Genomic DNA, 23,098 nt, shown 5'->3' with positions numbered 1-23,098 from the left:
CTAGAGAATCCTGTGGACAGAGGAGCCTGGTGGGCTGCTGTCCATAGGGTCACACAGAGTCAGACACGACTGAAGTGACTTAGCATGCATGCATGCATTGGAGAAGGAAATGGCAACCCACTCCGGTATTCTTGCCTGGAGAACCCCAGGGACAGAGGAACCGGGTGGGCTGCCGTCTATGGGGTCGCACAGAGTCGGACGCGACTGAGGCTACTTAGCAGCAACAGCAAGATTGTTTTGACTAGTCACATTTCCTTAAGATTACATGTGAATTTTAGAATCGATCTTTGTATTTCTGTGAAAAATGCTATAGGATTTTGATAGGGATTGCACTGAATCTATAGATTGCTTTATGAGAACAAGTTTGAGTACAGATCTTAATTGATTCAACACAGTTGATATCAGCAAATCAAAAAGCTTAAGATTGACAAAACATTAGAAAACATTCGAAGACTGAGCTTTCACTAATGTTTTCCCAAAGCCATTGAATCCAGTTCACGTGGAATACTGTGTTCTAAGTAGATGTTTCTCTAATATGGTGGGCTTTTTTTCCCAGTTGTCCTCATATTAACTAATTTGTGATTGATCACAATGCTTCACATACTGATTAAATGCTAGAAATAATAATTTTTAATTCTTTTTATCACTAGAGGTGAGTTCAGTTTTGAAAAAATTGTCTTGATCTGGTATTAAATCTAGATAAATGAACCTGTAGTATTTTCTTTAATAATGTAGAATTTTAAAGTTTTTATATAGGCATTTTATGAAATCCGAATCAGAAAGTAAAGGCCATGTCAGTTGATACCTTGAGTGGCACACTGTGCTTGCAGCACTTAATCAGCTTCTAATTGATTTTTTTTCCCTCATATTTACCTATTCTGCTAAATTTCTGATTTTGCCTTTTAAACAATGTACAGTTGCTAAATTCAATGACATGTGACACAAACTATCATTATCAAAGAGCAGATCCCAAGGATATAGTCTCCCTCTCTTTTTTGCTACTTTTTATTTTGGTATAATTTCAAATGTACTGGAAAGTTGCAAGAATAGTCCGAAGAACTTCTCCCATATAACCTTAGTCCAGACAGACCAATTGTGTTCATTTTATCCCATTCTTGTATCTTTCTGTCTCTCTCTCAAATTTATTTTCTGCATAACTTGAAAGTAGGTTGCATACATCATGCCTTTTTTACCCTTAAATTCTTTGATATACCTTTCCTAACAACAAAGGCATTCTCTTAAATAACCACGGTGTATTTATCAAGATAGGAAATTTAACAAATTTCAAAAGTATTTTTCGAATTCATATTCCTAAAGTTGAAAAAATTGAAATATAATTCACATAGTATAGAGTTCACTCTTTAAATTGTACAATTTCAATTGTTTTTAAATATATTCACAGAATTGTACAACCTTCACCATTATCTATTTTAAAACATTTTCATCATCCCAAACAAAACCTTGTACCCATTAGTAGGCATTTCCCATTCTGCTGTACTTGCAGCTTTTGGTAGTCACTAATCTATTTTCTGTCTCTCTGGATTTATCTAGTCTGGGAATTTTGCATAAATGGAATCAAACAATATATGATTTTTTTGTGTTCACGTCTTTCACTTATTATGTTGTTTTCAAGATTTCTACATGTTGTATCACGTATCGGGCTTTCCTGGTGGCTCAGCTGGTAAAGAATCCACCTGCAGTCTACGACTATACCACCCTGAATGCTCCTGATCGCGTCTGATCTCGGAAGAATCTGTCTGCAATGTTGGAGACCTGGGTTCGATCCCTGGGTTGGAAAGATCCCCTGGAGAAGGGAACAGCTACCCACTCCAGTATTCTGGCCTGGAGAATTCCATGGACTGTGTTGTCCATGGGGTCGCAAAGAGCTGGACACAACTGAGTGACTTTCACTTTATCATGTACCAGTACTAAATTGAAATGTTTTGTGGATATACAACATTTTGTTCATTGGCTGATGATGTTTGGATTATTTCCATCTTTTGACTATTATAAATTATGATACTGTGAACATTGGTATGCAAGTTTTTTATGATGATATCTTTTCATTTCCCTTGAGTGTATACCTTGGAGTGGAAACTTGATCATATCATAACTTTTATTTTCTGAGAAGCTACCAGGCTGTTTTCTATAGCAACTTCATGACTTTACATTCCCACCAACAGTATATAAAGGTTCCAATTTCTCCACATCTTTCCTAACATTTTTTTAATAGCCATCCTAATGGGTATGGAGATTATTGTGACTTTGATTTGCATTTCCCCAGTGACTAGTGAAGTTGCATCTTTTCATGTGCTTGTTGTCCATTTGTATGTCTTTGGAGAAGTGTTTTTTCATATCTTTTCCCCATTTTTTGTTTGGATTATCTTTTTATTGTTGAATTATGTTTGTTTGTTTTTAGGGGAAGAAACCCCATGTATTCTGGATACTGTCCCTTATCAGATACGTGATTTTGAAATATTTTCTCCCATTCTTTCAGCTATCTTTTCACTTTCTTGATTGTGCCATTAAATTTAAAATCTTTGGTTGGGCCCAGTTTTTATATTTACCTATTTTTTTGTTGTTGCTTGTGTATTTGGTGTCATGTCTAAGAGACCATTGCATAATTCTGAGTTATGAAGATTTACTCTTGTTTTCTTCTTTTCTTCTAAGAGTATTATACTTTAAGCTCTTACATATAGGTCTTTGATCCATTTTGAGGTTTGAAGAAATTATTTATTTTTGGCTCTGCTGGGTCTTTGTTGCTATGTGTGGACTTTCTCTAGTTGTGACGAGTGTGGGCCCCTCTGTAGTTGTGGTGCATGGCTTCTCATTGAGGTGGCTTCTTTTCTTGCAGAGAGCATAGGCTCTAGGGCTTCAGTAGTTGTGGCTTGTGGGCTCAGTAGTTGTGGTATGGGGGCTCTAGAGTGTGGGCTTAGTAGTTGTGGTGCACAGGCTTAGTTGCCCCATGGCATCTGGAATCTTCCCACAGCAGAGATGGAACCTGTGTCCCCTGCATTGGCAGGTAGATGCTTAAACCACTAGACCACCTGGGGAGACCCATTTTGAGATCTTATAGAAGATGTGAGATAGAGGTCTAACCTCATTCTTTTGAATGTAGATATCTTGAAGTGTCATAGCCCCATTTTCAAAATTCGTTTGACTTTAAATATGATGGTTTATTTTTGGAATGTTTATTTCTGTTTTATTCCACTGTTCTGTATGTCTTATGCCAGTTCCATACTGTCTTGATTACTATAGTTTTTTTGTAGTAAGTTTTGAAATTGGGAAGTGTAAGTCTTCCACTTTGTTATTTTTTCGAGATTCTTTTGGCCTTTCCAGGTTACTAAATATGTTCTTGTTCTTTAGTCTTCAGGAGAGGCTTAATAGAGGGTGTTTTGTATGCTACAGAATTTGTGGTCAAACACAAAACCCACCCCTTCTCCATTAATAATGTTCATCTCTTGAAATTTCTGCTCCTCTTGTATACACTGAAGATGGATGGTTGGGAACTCTTATGATTAAACCTGTGTTTGCAAGCTATCAGAAGAACAAGTTGTTGAAGTGTCTTTTTATGCATCCCCTCCCAGAAAGACACTGGGTATATATTTGAGAGGAGACAAACTTGAAGAGGAAGGAGGTGGTTAGTTTGGATAGTTGTAGTCTAAGTGCATCTGATGTGGACTGTATATAGCTTGCAAGAGGAATATGGACAGAATTTCTTTTTCCAGAATAATAAACAGGTAAATGGAATAAAATATAAAACATGGCAATTAGAGTGTTTACATCTGGTATCTTTTGACAGTTGTTTAAGAGGTATGAATTCAGTATTTGAGTAACATACTGTTAGCTTGACACCAAACCAGTGTTATCACCTGTGTTACTACACAAACAAATCTTAGATATTACTGCACAAATGGTCCCAATTATGTTAATTTACTAGTTAGTTTGGCTCTGAATAGTGAGAATGCGTACTATCTTTTAGTACCTGATGTGCTTGGGACTTGACTGACAAGTTGACAAAGAAAAGTTCATTTTCTTTTGGTTTGAAGAGATTATTATTTAAGGCTGTACTTAAATCAGGAGCATGGATTTGACCAGTTACCACCCTTTCCCCAACAAAATTTTGAATAATATAAAAATACATTATCAAAAGTACTTACTACTGTGTATTATCTCCTTGTTAATCTGTTAAAAGCATGTTCTCAGTCTCTACTGAGGAAAAGCAATGTTTAGTTTGGGGTAGGGAATGGCAACCCACTCCAGTGTTCTTGCCTGGAGAATCCCAGAAACAGGGAAGCCTGGTGGGCTGCCGTCTTTGGGGTTGCACAGAGTCTGACAGGACTAAAGCGACTTAGCAGGGCCTCTTTCATGAACTCACATCTTGCATAATAAAATTATATCTTTCAGAGATTGGAACCCTTGGCACTCTGTTTAAGAATTCTGATTAGTATTGCAGATTCCACAGTGATTTAACTAGAACCTGCTATTTGTTAAGCTTTGTTCTGGGCTTTAGGATTAGATTACAAAGATGAAAAAATGTGGTGCCTACCCTTAAAGACATCAGGCTTTTCAGGAACATGAACATTTCAGAGAAATGTGAAAACAAGGTAAATTATTTATACAAATTATATTTCCCCTTCTAAACTACTTTTACATAGTAACAGATTATATTTGAGTGTTTGTTCAAGGCATGTGTACCTTAATTGCATAATCTCATTGAATATTTTCCTAGTCTTGTGACAGCCTAAAATCCTTACCTCAGTGTAGGGATCATTGCCCTGTGTTAGTTGGATGGTCACTATAAAGGTTGATGTTTGGGTGTTTTCAGGAGTTTGATGGGCTTTAAGTGACAAGTTTAAAGGGGCAGTGATTTAAAATGAAAGGATACAAATTTAATTAGCATAAGACATTTGAGCAAAACCACAACTACTGCATTATATTCTATAAATTCTCCAAGCATGTTCTGCTCCAGAGCTTTTGGCCTTTGTACTTCACTCTCATAGGAGCTTTCTTCTCTTAGATACCTATGTGGCTTCCCTCTTTTACCTATTTTAGTAGTCTAAGAGCATTTCCTACTGCTTACTGTATGTATGTTCCATAGACATCTCAGATTCAAGTCCTAAAACTGAACTCATCGCTTTCCCCTCTACCCCAAACACCGCCCCCCCCCGTAAATTGTATTGCCCTAAAACTAGTCAGTGTAGTTAGAAACCTTGGAACTTGCATCTGCTGTTTCTTACCACACACATCCAAACAGGCACTGAATCCTGTAGTTTCTTTCTTAACATCTTGTTTATTTGTTTCTTTCTCTGTATTCTCATTGTTTCTGCTGTATCAAACCATCATCTTTCACTTATACTTACTGTAGTAATACCTGGCTCTATCTGTTCATTACTTCTATGATTAAACCTCCAATTCTTCTGTACCCTGCTCTCACAGTAAGTTGTCTAATGCCAGTTCAGTCATGTCACTCCTTTGGCAAAAACCCTTCCCGTTCCTTAGATAAAGGATAAATCAAATTCCTTGGTATGGCATACCAGGTTATTTAGGATTTGGTTTCTCTTTCTTTCCTTGCTGTATCCTCCTTTATTTGCTTTTTATATTTCAGCTATACCAAATTGCTGTAGTTCTCTGAACATATCAAGCTATTGAATGTCCCAAGTAAATTACTTCACTGCTTTGGCTTCTAATATCAGGATAATAGTTACTACATGCTGAGTTTTTATTGTCCACTGAACTAAATGCTTACCTTTATATTCTAAAATAAACTTTACAACTATCATATGAAGAAAGTGATATTCCCGATTTATAGATGAGGAAACTGAAGTTTAGAGACTGTATAACATGCACAAAGTTGTACATCTAGTAATAATGGAGCCAGGGTTTGAATCAGGTTTCTTGGAATATAAAACCCATGCTTATAACTACTACTCTGCAGCTGTTACAATGGCCCTCTTCCCCATCCTGTTGGACACTTTCTTGTTCCAGATCATCAACTCTGATTTCCTTCATTACTGCCCCAGCTGGAACTGACCATTTCTTCCTTCCTCTGTGTTTCCATGTTGTCCATATATAACCCCCTGTTAAACAGCATCTGTAGTACTCTATTGCATTTATTTGATTATCTGTCTTATGAGCAGGAATCATGTCATTTATTTTTATGTTCCCTGTATGTAGTCTGGCACATAGTAGGTACTTATTAAATGTTGGATTTAATAAGCCAATGTATCTTGAATGTATATGTATAGTGTTTAATATGCTCAGATTACTTGTTAGCCTAAGACAATGTAGTGGATTTTATATTTTTGTGGAGTAGAGAGTAAGAGATAAACTGACCTTAATAATAAAAATGGTAATATTAATAGTAATAATAACAGCTAATATTTGTTGAGTGATTACCATGTGTTAAGTAAGTACTGCCGTGCAATTTTAGATATAGTGTCTTGCTTAATCATCAGTAACCCTGTGATATGGTTACTACTATTATCCTTATTTTATAAGCTGAGGAAAATGAGGCTAAGAGCGGTAAAACGAGTTAGCTAAGATGGCACTGTCAACAGTGGGCTAGTTAGTGTTTTAAGACTCCTTGCTCTTAGTCATTATGCTCTCCTCCCATTATTGGAGGTTTATGGGTGTCTGAGGCTCTTTTTAACTTACTCAAATCAAGTATTTCTTTGGAGTGTTTGATGCTTATTTTTTATTTAGGGTAATGAGCAGAAGCTAGGACTTCTCTCTAACCTCAGCCTTACCCATTTATTATGATAGGGTAGATATAATGTTTCTACTTTCAACATTAAGATTTTCTTGGACTTAATTGCTAGGTTCTTCATTCCTTATGACTTTCCTAATGAGTATGTGAGCAATCTTCTCTTTTTTAAAAAAAACCTATTGTGGCACAAATTTTGGTATATATTTGTTTGTTAGAAATAATGTAGTTGCAGCTACCAGAAATAATTAAATAAAAGCATGCTTTGTCTGTCTCTCTAAGACCTCTTTGTGGCTTGATAATGTATTACATTTAAAGATTTTTTCCTGACATTGCTCTTAATGTTAAACTTTGACATTGTGATGCTTGTAGATTCTCTGTTTAGTACATATTTGGTTAGTATGTAATTGTTTTAGTCATACTTCATTGTTTAGAACAGTCACTTAATACAGTTTAGTCTGGTGAAAAGGGTGTGAGCTTTGGAGTCTGAAGTACATGGCTTCAGATCTGCACATGATTATGTCATCTTGGATAAGTCTCTTTAACTTTTCTGAATTTCAGTTAAAATGAAGATGTTAATCTACTTCATTGAGTAGTAAAGATGATTGAGTGGAATAATATATGGAAAATGCACTTAATGGTAGCTATTATTTCCTTCCCTTTCTCCCATGTTTAGAAACTTTAAAAAATAATAGATTCAGTATTAAAGCTATGGTTTAGAAATGAAGTTTTTGTGGTTGACCAGAGTGGAGTACTATCTGCCTGCAATGCAGCAGACACAGCAGGAGCCTCTGGTTTAATCCCTGGGTGGGAAGGATCCCCCAGAGAAGGAAGTGGCAATTCATTCCAATATTCTTGCCTAGCAGGCTACAGTCCATGGGGTCGCAGAGAGTTGGACACGACTGAGCAACTAAATAACAACAATCACCACAAAAGTGGAGTTAATTTTCTTCAGCTTTGACTGAGAATTAGGAAAAGCCTGATGGTTCTTTCTTGTGCTTATTGAAGTTAATTAATTTCAGAAATCCCACGATAACATTGATGTTTTTTTGAGAAGAGGATTGTGGATCTGAAGTTTTTATGGCAGGGCAGATAGCCTTTTCATTCCATTATTTCCAGTGTTGCTGATTATATTGGGCCTTACAGTATTAGCAAAACTCTATGCTAAATTTGTCATTATTTGGTCTCAAATTGCAACTGTATTATCTTTTCCTTTTGAATGCATCTTGGAGCATGTTTGTGGTGAATGTGACTGTTTGGAGTACCACTTTTTTTGCAAAAAAGAATTACTGTGTCCTTCAATAATTATCTCTGGGAATGCTGACCCATCCTTTTTGCTGCTCCAAGTAGAAACCAGTATTAAGCCACCTGCATTCTAAAATTGGTGTGATTCTGACTTAGTTGAGGGCTTACTTTGGGTGGGAAAAGGTAAGACATGTTTATCTCTCCAGATACAAACTAAATAAGAGAGAAGAGAAGTAATAGCAAATACATTTAAACATATACATAATGTTATGGATGTTTAAATGTTTTATTTAGGTTTTCATTTTTAATGATCAAATCTGAATTTCTTAAGGAAGCTTTATTTTTAAAGGTTTGTAAGAAGAGTTAGTTGCTCAAACTACCGCACAATTGCACCCATCTCACATGCTAGTAAAGTCATGCTCAAAACTCTCCAAGCCAGGCTTCAGCAATACGTGAACTGTGAACTTCCAGATGTTCAAGCTGGTTTTAGAAAAGGCAGAGGAACCAGACATCAAATTGCCAACATCCTCTGGATCATGGAAAAAGCAAGAGAGTTCCAGAAAAACATCTATTTCTGCTTCATTGACTATGCCAAAGCCTTTGACTGTGTGGTTCACAATAAACTGTGGAAAATTCTGAAAGAGATGGGAATACCAGACCACCTGACCTGCCTCTTGAGAAACCTGTATGCAGGTCAGGAAGCAACAGTTAGAACTGTACATGGAACAACAGACTGGTTCCAAATAGGAAAAGGAGTACATCAAGGTTGTATATTGTCACCCTGCTTATTTAACTTATATGCAGAGTACATCATGAGGAATGCTGGACTGGATGAAGCACAAGCTGGAATCAAGATTGCTAGGAAAAATACCGATAACCTCAGATATGCAGATGACACCACCCTTACAGCAGACAGTGAAGAGGAACTAAAAAGCCTCTTGATGAAAGTGAAAAAGGAGAGTGAAAAAGTTGGCTTGAAGCTTAACATTCAGAAAACTAAGATCTTGGCATCTGGTCCTATCACTTCATGTGAAATACATGGGGAAACAGTGTAAACAGTGTCAGACTTTATTTTTGGGGGCTCCAAAATCACTGCAGATGGTGATGCAGCCGTGAAATTAAAAGACGCTTACTCCTTGTGATTCATGGGGTCGCGGAGAGTCGGGCACGACTGAGCAACTGAACTGAACTGAACTCCTTGGAAGGAAAGTTATGACCAACCTAGATAGCATATTAAAAAACAGAGACATTACTTTGCCAACAAAGGTCTGTCTAGTCAAGGCTATGGTTTTCCAGTGGTCATGTATGGATGTGAGAGTTGGACTGTGAATGCTGATCGCCGAAGAATTGATGTTTTTGAAGTGTGGTGTTGGAGAAGACTCTTGAGAGTCCCTTGGACTGCAAGGAGATCCAACCAGTCCATTCTAAAGGAGATCAGTCCTGGGTGTTCATTGGAAGGACTGATGCTAAAGCTGAAACTCCAATATTTTGGCCACCTCATGCAAAGAGTTGACTCCCTGGAAAAGACTCTGATGCTGGGAGGGATTGGGGGCAGGAGAAGGGGACGACAAAGAATGAGATAGTTGGATGGCATCACCGACTCGATGGACATGAGTTTGAGTGAACTCCGGGAGTTGGTGATGGACAGGGAGGCCTGGCATGCTGTGATCATGGGGTTGCAAAGAGTCAGACACGACTGAGTGACTGAACTGAACTGAACTGAAGAAGAGTTAGTGAAAAATAAAGGTTTAGCCCCTTCCCTTGAGCTTTCTTATAGCTCTGGTGGAAATTCATGGGATTGATGATTGTTCTTAAGGATTGCCAGAAGCAATATTTGTGAGTACTAATATTTCAGTCTGCAACTCAAAAAACAAATGTATTTAACGTGTTAAAAATATCATAATTTGATAATAATAATAATGAAAAGGCATTTGTTGGTGTTCTTTATTTGCTTTTTGCATGATGTGGCCATATAACTAGAGAATATATAAACAGAAATGTTATGTACATGTTTTATAATAGAATGTTTTTTTACTAACCTATTTTCTCTATTAACTAATTAAATAGCAGCACTATTTCCAGAAATGTAGTCTTAGAGAAGGTAACAAATGTACAGGTGAGATTTTATTTTGCTGTCATGTGACTTAAATCATGTTAATATTATTGAAAGCATTAATTTTAGCACTACTTACTCTACTTGATAGAAATTGTGTTTTCTTGTTGTTTGTTTTTTTGGTGGAAGCAAGTTTTGGCCAAATCATAGCTTAGGCTAATTAATGGTTTTTTTCTAATTAGATTTTGGCCAGGGTTGCTGGGTTTTATTTTAGGTGATAATAGCTGAGTCTGTGGTTATTCTCCCTAGTAACTATTGCCATCCAGTGGCTTATTTTTGAAATGTCACATGGGACAAAATGCTTATTCTGCTCTTTTCCCTTCTTGCTGTTTAGTCGCTAAGTTGTGTCCAACTGTTTGCAACCCATGGACTGTATGTAGCCTGCCAGGCTCTCCTGAGATTTCCCAGGCAAGAATACTAGAGTTATTTAAATTCTGGTTGAAGCTAAAAACTGGACATATTTTTTAGAAAAAGGGAAGGATAAGAAAGACTTTTGATGAGGAAGACCTCAAGAGTTTGCCTTTAGCATTTTAGATGAGATAGTATTGTGAACGGAGAAGACAATGGCAAGCCACTCCAGTACTCTTGCCTAGAAAATCCCATGGACGGAGGAGCCTGGAGGCTGCAGTCCATGGGGTCACTAAGTCAGACATGACTGAGCGACTTCACTTTCCCTTTTCACTTTCACACATTGGAGAAGGAAATGGCAACCCACTCCAGTGTTCTTGCCTGGAGAATCCCAGGGATGGGGGACCTTGATGGGCTGCCATCTATGGGGTCGCACAGAGTCGGACACGACTGAAGTGACTTAGCAGCAGCAGCCGCAGCAGTGTTGTTATCGTGTTAGTCGATCAGTCGTGTCCGACTCTTTGTGACCCCGTGGACTGTAGCCTGCCAGGTTCCTCTGTCCATAGAATTCTCCAGGCAAGAATACTGGAGTGGGTTGCCATTTCCTTTTCCAGGGGATCTTCCTGACCCAGGGATCGAACCCAGGTCTCCTGCATTGCAGGCAGATTCTTTACTGTCTGAGCCACCAACATGTTTTTTGTGGGCCAGATTTCCTCACATTCTTTTTCTTTCACCTTTTATTTTTGTACCTAATCAGAAGTAGGAAAAGAAATCTGCCATGTTTAAGACTTGAAATAAACTTTTTTGCCATGACTAAAAACAGTACCACTCTAGGTTGATGTATCATGTTTGCTGCTTAATGTACCTGCTGGATAGGGGTGAGCTTTCTAACTATCTTTAGGCAATAAAGAAATTTCTGTGATCCTTTGGCTGTATGTGATCCATAGGCTGTGTGTTGCTTCTTCATCATTTGCATAATGAAGACTAATTTCATTAGCTATAACTTTACTTTGAACTTATCTATTATTTAGATATTTTTTGGTGTTATATCATTGAGTCTTTATATTAAATGTATGGTATTGGTCTTAATTAACATTTCCATGTTTCTGAAAATGGTTTCCATCTTGACTGGCCAGATACATTTTGAGGTAATGCTGTTGCAATTTGCATTGCAACAGTATGTGCTTCAGCAGGTTTGTCAGGTTAAGATACTTATGAACTGCCAAAAGCAGTCCTCCAAATGCAACGAGTTGACTCACTGGAAAAGAGTCTGATGCTAGGAGGGATTGGGGGTGGGAGGAGACGGGGACGACAGAGAATGAGATGGCTGGATGGCATCACCGACTCGATGGACATGAGTTTGAGTGAACTCCGGGATTTGGTGATGGACAGGGAGGCCTGGCGTGCTGTGATTCATGGGGTCACAAAGAGTCGGACATGACTGAGCGACTGAACTGAACTGAACTGAACTGAATGGACATACCTGGATATTTTATCCTTTTATTGATCCCATGTTGAGACAGGCTTTTGTTTTTTTAAGTTAAAAAAAATTGGCTGCGCTGGGTCTTCAATGCAGCACACAGGCTCTTTGTTGCTTCACCTGGTCTTTTCTCTAGTTGTGGCAAATAGAGGCTACTCTCTAGTTGTGGTGCATGGGCTTCTTATTGTGGTGGCTTCTCTTGTTGTGGAGCACAGGCTCCAGGGTGTGAGGGCTTCAGTAGTTGGAGCACTCGGGCTCAGTAGTTGCAGTGCATGGGCTTAGTTGCCCCTCAGCCTGTGGTATCCTAGTTCCCCGACCAGGGATTGAACCTGTGTCCTCTGTGTTAGCAGGTGGATTCCTAACTCCTGGACCACCAGGGAAATCCTGAGACAATTAAGATTTTACTGAGAGTAGGACAGAAAAGTATGAGAATTGAGTACCTTTTGGCATAAATTGGCAGAAATGTATTCAAGTCATTTTTGTGTCTAGTTATGAATAGCTTATCCTGGGAACTTAAGGTTTTCCCCACAAGTGTTACAGATATTTAAAATTTGATCTTTTGGGTCAGAAGCTACATATAAAATGCCTAAAACTATGTTTAAAAATTTAAGTGGATTCTAACTAGGGAAAAAAAATTGTAATTCTGTGAGGTGATAGATGTTAATTTATTGTGGTAATAATTTCATTATATATACTGTTAGCGGTCATTCCCATTCCTCTTTTGCCAGCTCTTTAGGAAACCACTAATCTTCTTTCTGTCTCTGTGGGTTTGCCTGTGCTGGACGTTTCATATGAACAAATTTGTACAATATGTGACTTTTTGCATCTGACTTTGTTCATGCTAAGCACATGAACTTGGCTGAATAAAATTCCATTGAATGGATATTATTATTTTGTTTATCAGTTTACTGGTTAACATATGGGTTGTTTCCACTTTTTGTTTACTATGCTTAATGCAACTGTGAATGTGTACAAAGTTTTGTATGAACATGTACATTTCTGTCTTCTTAGGTGTATACATAGAAGTGGAATTGCTAGGTCATATGTTAATTCTGTGTTTAATTTTTGAAGAACTGCCAAACACTGTCCCACAGGCACTTCATCATTTATGCTTCTACTAACAGTGTACAAAGGACCTTATATTTTTGAGAGTGGATCATTCATCACTTTCTAAATGCATCTTCAAGTCCATTTTTAAATTTCATTCCCTTACTCCCCACCTACATGTCTGACCACCTGTGCAGTTCTATGCAGCCTTCAGAGCCTAGCTCAGATTCTACTTATGCAAAGTTTTCTTAGAGTACTGGAGCTGGAAGTGATTTCTTTCTCTTTAATGCATATAGTTTTACCATTTATTTCTCTTGGAGGCCTTTTGTGACAGTTGTTGGTGTCTTTAACATTTCTTCTACCACATTTTTGTATTCTCAAAGTAGTTTGTATAAAACAAGACTTCAGTAAATATTGGAGAATAAATGGGAGAAAATTGGAAATCCTTATCTTGGATTTTTAAAATGTTACATGATAGATGTAATCTGTATTTATCTTTGTAATATGTGTAATGGTGTATGAGACCAGTGCTTTTATAAAATAGACATATTAGCATCTAAATACTGTTTTTAATAAATTTCAGAATTTGTAATGGTAGTTTTAACTATCCTTACAATTGCAAGTGTATGTATCTAAAAATATGTAATAATTTCTTGTGCTTGCAACAAGCTTTTTCTTGTATGAGCAGTTACCTTTCAAATAATTTAAAAACTGATAGTATACATTTATCTGTTGGCTTTGATCTAGAATGACATCTTTGTCTATAATTATGTATTAAAGAAGTTGTATTAAAACACAGTACATGGCTCAGTGTTATTGGATATGATGTTAAAGATGTACTTTATTTAAAGCACATCATTGGATAATAAAATATATCAACATCATTTTAACTTTACTGTCTTTATTAGGATATCTTTATTTGGTATCCATTGTGAAAATTGATCACCAATTAGTCAAATATCTCAAATAATGTAATCCAAATACTGTGGTACTTTGTCTATGAATTTGTTAGGTAGTATCTACTGCTTAATGTCTTAGAGTCACATGGCCTGTGTTTGAAATGTGACTTTGCCATTTATTAGCTATGCAGCCTTGGAGAAGTATTTAACCTTTTTGTTCCTGTTTTTCTGTCTACAAGTATGTTAACCTGCCTGGTTAGACATATTTACATACTATAAACATATATAGGTATATAAATATGTATTCATGATTATATATACATGAGTACTCTTATGATCTTCTTTGCATACATATATATACATACTTTTTGCAAAATATTGTACTCTTAAATCTTGTGGTTTTCACTTAATTTTATGACTTGTGCCATTAAACATGCTTCAAAAATATTATTCTTAATGACTGCATAGTGGTCCATCCTATGAATGTACAAAATGTACTTACCAAATCCTCTATTGTAGTTTTTTTTACTTCATTTTTGGAATTTTAGTTAATGCTTCAGTGAACATCCCTGCACATTTTTTCCTGGCATTCAGATAATTTTTTAAAGATGGAAGTGGAAGTGTTATTGGCTTAGTCGTGTCCGACTCTTTGCGATCCCATGGACTGCAGACCCCCAGGCTCCTCTGTCCATGGGATTTCCCAGGCAAGAACACTGGAAGGGGTTGCCCTTTGCTTCTTCGGAGTATCTTCCCGAGTCAGGGATTGAACTCAGGTCTCCCGCATTGCGGGCGGATTCTTTTTCTTTTTTTTGACTGTGCTGGGTCTTTGATGCTGCTGTACATGCTTTTCTCCAGTTGTGGGCGAGCGGGGGCTACTCGCTAGTTGGCGCGGGCTTGGACTTCTCATTGTGGTGGCTTCTTTTGTTGTGGAGCATGGGCTCTAGAGCGCGCAGTTTGCGTTGTTGTGTCTTGCATGCTCTACAGCACTAGCTCTAGTTAGTTGTGTCGAAAGGGCTTAGTTGCTCTGGGGCATGTGGGATCTTCCCAGACCAGGGATTAAACCTGTGTTTCATGCACTAGCAGGTAGATTCTTTACCACTGAGCCACCAGAGAAGCCCAGGTAGATTCTTAGAGATTTCTTTAAATGAAATTATTGGATCAGAGAAGTGCTTTTTAAAGCATTTTGATTGATTTTTCCAAATTGCTTCCCAAAAAGGTTGTACATATTTTATTTGGTAGGAAAATTTAGAGTTAATTTAAAATTATAGGGTTGCATGTTCATTTTTATAAGTTAATTTTACTTATGCTATTCATTCAACAAAGTTGTATTGAATAACTACTGTATAGAAGAAATTCATAGGCTTGAGGATAGAGCAGTGAACAAATGGCTATTATTCCTAACCTAATAAAGTTTTCCTGTCTAGAGCACTTAAGATATTTGACAGTGGATTAAATATTCTTTTCTTTAGTGTAAGAGTCAGAATTGACTATATTGATTGGAAGAGAGGAGAAACTATATCTCAATGACCTGTTTATGTTATCTAGTCTTTTTACTATCTAGTCCTGTATATGTCTTCCTAGGCTGTGTTGATGTACTTGTTTCATTTTAAAAATGCTGCTTTTCAGGCTCTGTGGTGGGCACAGAAGATTCATTGCTCTCCAGGAAACTTGAAGCTGGTGTGTCTGAAGATAAGCAGATAGTCAGGAGGCTCCCTCAGAGTTCCTCCCCAAAGTCTGTTTTTGCAGTAATTTATTTGGTTATGTTTAAATTCCAAATCAGAAGTCCTATGACCTTCAATTGTAGTATTCTAACTATATTAAGATCAGCTTTATGAACATTGCATCTTTAATTCATAAACAGGTTGAATCATTTATTTTGGACCAAGAAGATTTGGATAACCCAGTGCTTAAAACAACATCAGAGATATTCTTATCAAGCACTGCAGAAGGAGCAGACTTACGCACTGTGGATCCAGAGACACAGGCACGACTAGAAGCCTTGCTGGAAGCAGCAGGTACTTTATTTTTTCTTTTCTCTTTCTCATCTCTTTAAAAGACTCCAGAGAACTCCCTGGTGGTCATGGTTGGGACTCCACACTTCCACCGCCAAGGGCCCGGATTCCATTCCTGGTGAGGGAACTAAGATCCTGTGAGCAGCAAAAAAAACAAAAGACTCCATCTCTATTCAAAGTTATACAAGATTATCACCAAATTATATACTATATAAAGTTTGAAGTCTGTAAAACTTACGGTTTTTTAAAAATTTCCTAAAGAAAATGTTCACATTTTGTTTAAAAAATTATTGCTTGAAAGTACTCAATGAGTGATTTCTAGGCTCAGCACTAACTTTTTTTAAAATTGAAGTATAGTTGATTTACAGTGTTGTGTTAGTTTCAGGTATACAGCAAAGTGATTCAGTCATATATATATATATATATGTATTCTTTTCCATTATGGTTTACTGCATGACATTGAATATAGTTCCCTGCTATACAATAACACTAGCATTTTTAAAGTATTAGGTAAGTAGCTAGTTATTAAGGAAAACTTATTACCAGTTACATTGTAAAATTAAAATGTATGAGGTAAATTGAATCCATCAAATTATGAGTCTTTTAGCTGATTTAGGGAACTGTGCACATGATTACTGACTTTAGTCTGTAACTTAATTGCAGATTGCCTTTTTTTTTACTTAGAAGACATTTAAATAAAAATTGAACACAAAATTGGACCAGAATTTACCAAACTGTGTCCATTTCTTGTTTTGAAGCAACAGAAAACTCTGTGATAAGCATGCTTTCTCAAAGTAATATGTACTTCTATAATAAGTAACTATTTTATATTCTAAAACCGTCTCACAATTTGCCTAACAAAATTTCCATCACACTATAATGAAAGCCTTTCATTTCCTAAAATTGTTTTAAGAGGGAAGTTATCTTTTTCTAATCTTTGTATATTGCTTTTGAGATATGTTTACTTTGTATGATATTTCTTTCTTTTATTGTTGTTGTTCAATTGCTCAGTTGTGTCTGACTCTTTGCGGCACCATGGATTACAGCACACTAGGCTTCCGTGTCCTTCACTAGCTCCTGGAGTTTGCTCAGATTCATGTTCATTGAGTCCATGATGCCATCCAATCTTATCCCTATATTTATTTATTTAATGTAAATATATGTGTACATTACACATACATAAGAATTTAATCTAGAAGAATTTACAGGTGTTTTCTCCTTTTCTTTTGGCTCCAGTGTCTTTGTTGTGGCTCCTAGGCTTTTCATTGCTGCATGCGGGCTTCTGTCTGCTGGGCTCGATAGTTGTGGTACCCTGCATGTGGGATCTTAATCCCCCCACCAGGGATCAAACTCTCATCCCCTGCGTTGCAAGATTTTTAACTGCTGGATCATCAGGGAAGTCCCTATCAAATGTTTTTTAAAATGTACTTTCGAATCCCTGTCCAAGTCAGTTGTATAATGAATACTTTCTTTTTGTGCATTAGTATTTTCATTTGTTTTTTTGGACATTGCATGAGCCTGTAACATTTAAGAGGAATTTTTAGGTTTATGTTTGTTTTCAATTATGAGAATGTGTTAAATATTACTAGACTTCTAAAGATAGATTTTTTCTTTATAAATATATTTAAAATTTTTTTTTAATTTTTTAATGAAAGATAATTGCTTCACAGATTTTGTAAACATCAACATGAATCAGTCATAGGTATACATATGTCCCCTCCCTCTTGAACCTTCCTCTCATTTCTCTCCCCATCCCACCCCTCTAGGTTGATATAGAGCCCTGTTTTGAGTTCGTAAGTTTCCATGTTACTCTCTCCATGCGTCCTCTCCTCTCCTTCCTCCCCCCACCCTATGTCAATAAGTCTGTTCTCTATGTCTGTTTCTCCATTGCTGCCCTCCAAATAAATTCATCTGTACCATCTTTCTAGATTCCATTTATATGTGTTAATATATTTATTTTTCTCTTTCTGACTTACTTCACTCTGTATAATAGGCTCTAGGTTCATCCACCTCATTAGAACTGACTCAGATGCGTTCCTTTTCATGGCCAAGTAATATTCCACTGTGTATATGTACCACAACTTCTTTATCCATTTATCTGTTGATGGACATCTAGGTTGCTTCTGTGTTCTCACTATTGTAAATAGTGCTTCAATGAACATTGGGGTACATGTTTCTTTTTCAGTTTTGGTTTCCTCAGGGCATGCCTAGGAGTGGGATTGCTCAGTCATATGGTGGTTTTATTCCTAGTTTTTAAGGAATCTCCATACTGTTCCATAGTGGCTAAATCAATTTACATTGATACCCACCAACAGTGCAAGAGGGTTCCCTTTTCTCCACACTCTCTCCAGCATTTATTGTATGTAGACTTTTTGATGATGGCCATTCTGACCAGTGTGAGGTGATATCTCATTGTAATTTTTATTTGCATTTCTCTAATAATGAGCAATGTTGAGCATCTTTTCATGTGTTTGTTAGTCATCTACCTGTACATCTTTGGAGAAATGTCTGTTTATGTCTTTTTCCTACTTTTTGATTGGGTTGTTTGTTTTTCTGGTATTGAGTTGTATGAGCTGCTCGTATATTTTGGAAATCAATCCTTTATCAATTGTTTCATTTACTGTTATTTTCTCTTATTCTGAGGGATGTCTTTTCACCTTGTTTATACTTTCCTTTGCTGTGTAAAAGCTTTTAAGTTTAATTAGGTCCCACTTGTTGATTTTTGTTTTTATTTCCATTACTCTAGGAGGTGGATCATAGAGACTCTTGCTTTGATTTATGTCATCAAATGTTCTGCCTATGTTTTCCTCTAAGAGTTTTATAGTTTCTGATCTTACATGTAGGTCTAAAATTATGAAGCACTTCATGAATTTGCATGTCATCCTTGCACAAGGGCCATGCTAATTTTTTCTGTATTGTTCCAGTTTTAGTATATGTGCTGCTGAAGTGAGCACTAAAGACAAAATTCTTGACACTATTTTAACTGAAAAAAAAAGTTGAAAATATTTTTTACTTTAAGTTTCTTTGAGATTAAAAAATATATATAATTAAGGCCATTTCAAGAATTTTTAAAAATTCTTTTCTAAATTATAAATGTAATATATAATACAAAATCACATGGGCCAGAGCCTTGTATAACTCAATGAAACTATGAGCCATGCTGTATAGGGCCACCCAAGACAGATGGGTCATGGTGGAGAGTTCTGACAAAATGTGGTTCACTGGAGAAGGGAATGGCAAACCACTTCAGTAGTTTTGCATTGAGAACCCCATGAACAGTATGAAAAGGCAAAAAGATAGAACCCTGAAAGATGAACTCCCCAGGTCGGTAGGTGCCCAATATGCTACTGGAGAAGAGTGGAGAAATAACTCCAGAAAGAATGAAGAGACGGAGCTAAAGCAAAAACAACACCCAGTTGTGGATGTGACTGGTGATGGAAGCAAGGTCCGATGCCGTAAAGAGCAACATTGCATAGGAACCTAGAATGTTAGGTCCATGAATCAAGGCAAATTGGAAATTGTCAAACAGGAGAGGGCAAGAGTGAATGTTGACATTTTAGGAATCAGCAAACTAAAATGGACTGGAATGGGTGAATTTAACTCAGGTGACCATTATATCTATTACTGTGGGCAAGAATCCCTTAGAAGAAATGGAGTAGCTATCATCGTCAAAAAAAAAAAGTCCGAAATGTAGTACTTGGATGCAATCTCAAAATCACCACAATGATCTCTCTTTGTTTCTAAGGCAAAGCATTCATTATCACAGTAATCCAAGTCTATGCCACAACCAGTAATGCTGAAGAAGCTGAAGTTGAACGGTTCTATGAAGACCTACAAGATGTTCTAGAACTAACACCCAAAAAAGATGTCCTTGTCTTTATAGGGGACTGGAATGCAAAAGTAGGAAGTCAAGAAACACCTGGAGTAACAGGCATATTTGGCTTTGGAGTACAGAATGAAGGACAAAGGCTAATAGAGTTTTGCCAAGAGAACGCACTGGTCATGGCAAACACCCTCTTCCAACAACATAAGAGAAGACTCTACAAATGGACATCATCAGATGGTCAATACTGAAATCAGATTGATTATATTCTTTGCAGCCAAAGATGGAGAAGCTCAATACAGTCAGCAGAAACAAGGCCAGGAGCTGACTGTGGCTCAGATCATGAACTCCTTATTGCCCAATTCAGACTTAAATTTAAGAAAGTGAGGAAAACCATTAGACCATTCAGGTATGACCTAAATCAAGTCCCTTATGCTTATACGTAGAAGTGAGAAATAGATTCAAGGGATTAGATCTGATAGAGTGCCTGAACAACTATGGACAGAGGTTCGTGACATTGTAGAGGAGGCAGTGATCAAGACCATCCCCAAGAAAAAGAAATGCAGGAAGGCAAAATGGTTGTCTGAGGAGGCCTTATAAATAGCTGAGAAAAGAAGAGAAGCAAAAGGCAAAGGAGAAAAGGAAAGACATACCCATTTGAGTGCAGAGTTCCAAAGAATAGCAAGGAGAGATAAGAAAGCCTTCCTCAGTGATCAATGCAAAGAAATAGAGGAAACAATAGAATGGGAAAGACTAGAGATCTTGTCAAGAAAATTAGAGCTACCAAGGGAACATTTCATGCAAAGATGGGCTCAATAAAGGACAGAAATGGTATGGACCTAACAGAAGCAGAAGATATTAAGAAGAGGTGGCAAGAATACACAGAAGAACTGTACAAAAAAGATGTTCACGACCCAGATAATCACGATGGTGTGATCACTCACCTAGAGCCAGACATCCTGGAATGTGAAGTCAAGTGGGCCTTAGAAAGCACCACTACACCTCCAATAAAATAAATTAAAAAAAAAAAAAGCCTCACTACAAAGCTAGTGGAGGTGATGGAATTCCATTTGAGCTATTTCAAATCCTAAAAGATAATGCTGTGAAAGTGCTGCACTCAATATGCCAGCAAAATTGGAAAACTCAGCAGTGGCCACAGGACTGGAAAAGGTCAGTTTTCATTCCAATCCCAAAGAAAGGCCATGCTAAAGAATGCTCAAACTACTGCACAATTGCACTCATCTCACATGCTAGTAAAGTAATGCTCAAAATTCTCCAAGCCAGTCTTCAACTATTTGTGAACCGTGAGCTTCCAGATGTTCAAGCTGGATTTAGAAAAGGCAGAGGAACCAGAGATCAAATTACCAATATTCGCTGGATCATCGAAAAAGCAAGAGAGTTCAAGAAAAACATCTACTTCTGCTTATTGACTATGCCAAAGCCTTTGACTGTGTGGATCACCACAAACTGGAAAATTCTGAAAGAGATGGGAATACCAGACCATTTGACCTGCCTCTTGAGAAATCTGTATGCAGGTGATAAAGCAACAGTTAGAGCTGGACATGGAACAACAGACTGGTTCCAAATAGGAAAAGGAGTACGTCAAGGCTATATATTGTCACCCTGTTTATTTAACTTATATGCAGAGTTCATCAGGAGAAACACTGGGCTGGAAGAAGCACAGGTGGGAATCAAGATTGCCGGGAGAAACATCAATAACCTCAGATACGCAGATGACACCACCTTTATGACAGAAAGTGAAGAACTAAAGAGAATCTTTGATGAAAGTGAAAGAGGAGAGTGAAAATTTTGGCTTAAAGCTCAACACTCAGAAAACTAAGATCTTGGCATCCAGTTCATGGTAAATAGATGGGGAAACAGTGGAAACAGTGGCAGACTTTATTTTTTTGGGCTCCAAAATCACTGCAGATGGTGACTGTTATGTTCAGTCGCTCAGTCGTGTCCGACTCTTTGCGACCCCGTGGACTGTAGCCTACCAGGCTTCTCCATCCATGGGATTCTCCAGGAAAGAATACTGGAGTGGGTTACCATTTCCTTCTCTAGGGGATCTTCCCGACCCAGGGATCGAACCCGGGTCTCCCGCACTGGAGGCAGACGCTTTAACCTCTAAGCCACCAGGGAAGCCCGCAGATGGTGACTACAACCATGAAATTAAAAGACGTTTATTCCTTGGAAGAAAAGTTATGACCAACCTAGACAGCATGTTAAAAAGCAGAGATATTACTTTACCAACAAAGTTCCGTTTAGTCAAGGCTATGGTTTTTCCAGTAGTCATGTATGGATGTGAGAGTTGGACTCTAAAGAAAGCTGAGTGCCAAAATTGATGCTTTTGAATTGTTGTGTTGGAGAAGACTCTTGAGAGTCCCTTGGACTGCAAGGAGATCCAACCAGTCCATCCTAAAGGAAATCAGTCCTGAATATTCATTGGAAGGACTGATGCTGAAGCTGAAGCTCCAGTACTTTGGTCACCTGATGCGAAGAGCTGACTCATTTGAAAAGACCCTGATGCTGGGTAAGATTGAAGGCAGGAGGAGAAGGGGACGACAGAGAATGACATGGCTGAATGGCATCACCGACTCAATGGACATGAGTTTGTGTAAACTCTGGGAGTTGGTGATGGACAGGGAGGCCTGGCGTGCTGCAGTTCATGGGGTTGCAGAGTAGGAAACATTTGAGCGACTGAACTGAACTGACTGAAAACACAATGAGATGTATTTATTTGTAAAGGTTTACATATACTTGTCAAGATTTACATATACTTTCAGACTTTCACTTGCAGTTATATAAATACACATGTATATTTGAATATACATGATTTTTTTAAGTTAAATAGGTTTATATTAACAAATCATAATTTTCCTTTTTTCATTTTCCTTTTTTGGACTTCCCTGGTGGCTCAGATGGTAAAGTGTCTCCCTACGATGCGGGAGACCTGGGTTCGATCCCTGGGTCAGGAAGATCCCCTGGAGAAGGAAATGGCAACCCACTCCAGTTATTCTTGCCTGGAAAATCCCATGGACGGAGGAGCCTGGTAGGCTATGGTCCATGGAATCACAAATAGTCAGACACGATTGAGCAACTTCACTTTTTTTCACTTAATTTATTGTGTTCGTCCTTCTATAATATATGTTGATATTTTTAGGTTATTTCCATTTTTTTTAATATCACAAATGCTGCTGTAGTTTATATCCATATATATCTATAACTTTTTTGCTTGTGCAAGTATCTTCATAGGACAGAGTTTTAGAAGGTGATACTGCTAGGTCAGAGGATATTTTTGCATTCAAAATTTTGATAACTTTTATCAATAGAAATGTCAAGTTTATGTCAGTATACCTTCCTATGAACTGTTTGAAAGGGCCTCACACCTTTGTTCTTTTGGTCAATTTCATAGTTTGTGTTCA

General features: G+C 37.4%; 1 protein-coding gene and 1 non-coding gene across 6 annotated transcripts in view; one reads left to right on the top strand and one right to left on the bottom strand.

The window, feature by feature from the left end:
* The window catches only part of ANKHD1 (ankyrin repeat and KH domain containing 1), a 110,212-nt gene that overhangs the window by 11,172 nt on the left and 75,942 nt on the right, over positions 1–23,098 (top strand). For all 5 annotated transcript variants that reach the window (XM_055430979.2, XM_088838617.1, XM_088838615.1 and 2 more), the window contains exon 2: positions 15,700–15,853. In XM_055430979.2, coding sequence (XP_055286954.1) covers positions 15,700–15,853 — 154 coding nt within the window. The remainder of the gene's footprint in view (positions 1–15,699; positions 15,854–23,098) is intronic.
* Positions 18,698–18,804, bottom strand: LOC129559712 (U6 spliceosomal RNA). Its single transcript, XR_008686643.1, has one exon. It is a non-coding gene; the product is annotated as a U6 spliceosomal RNA (small nuclear RNA).

Source organism: Moschus berezovskii, chromosome 8 (genome assembly GCF_049115385.1).
Source record: "Moschus berezovskii isolate FMDL1 chromosome 8, NW_MosBer_1.0, whole genome shotgun sequence".
Lineage (NCBI taxonomy): Eukaryota > Metazoa > Chordata > Mammalia > Artiodactyla > Moschidae > Moschus > Moschus berezovskii.
This window is presented reverse-complemented; position numbering and strand designations above follow the sequence as displayed.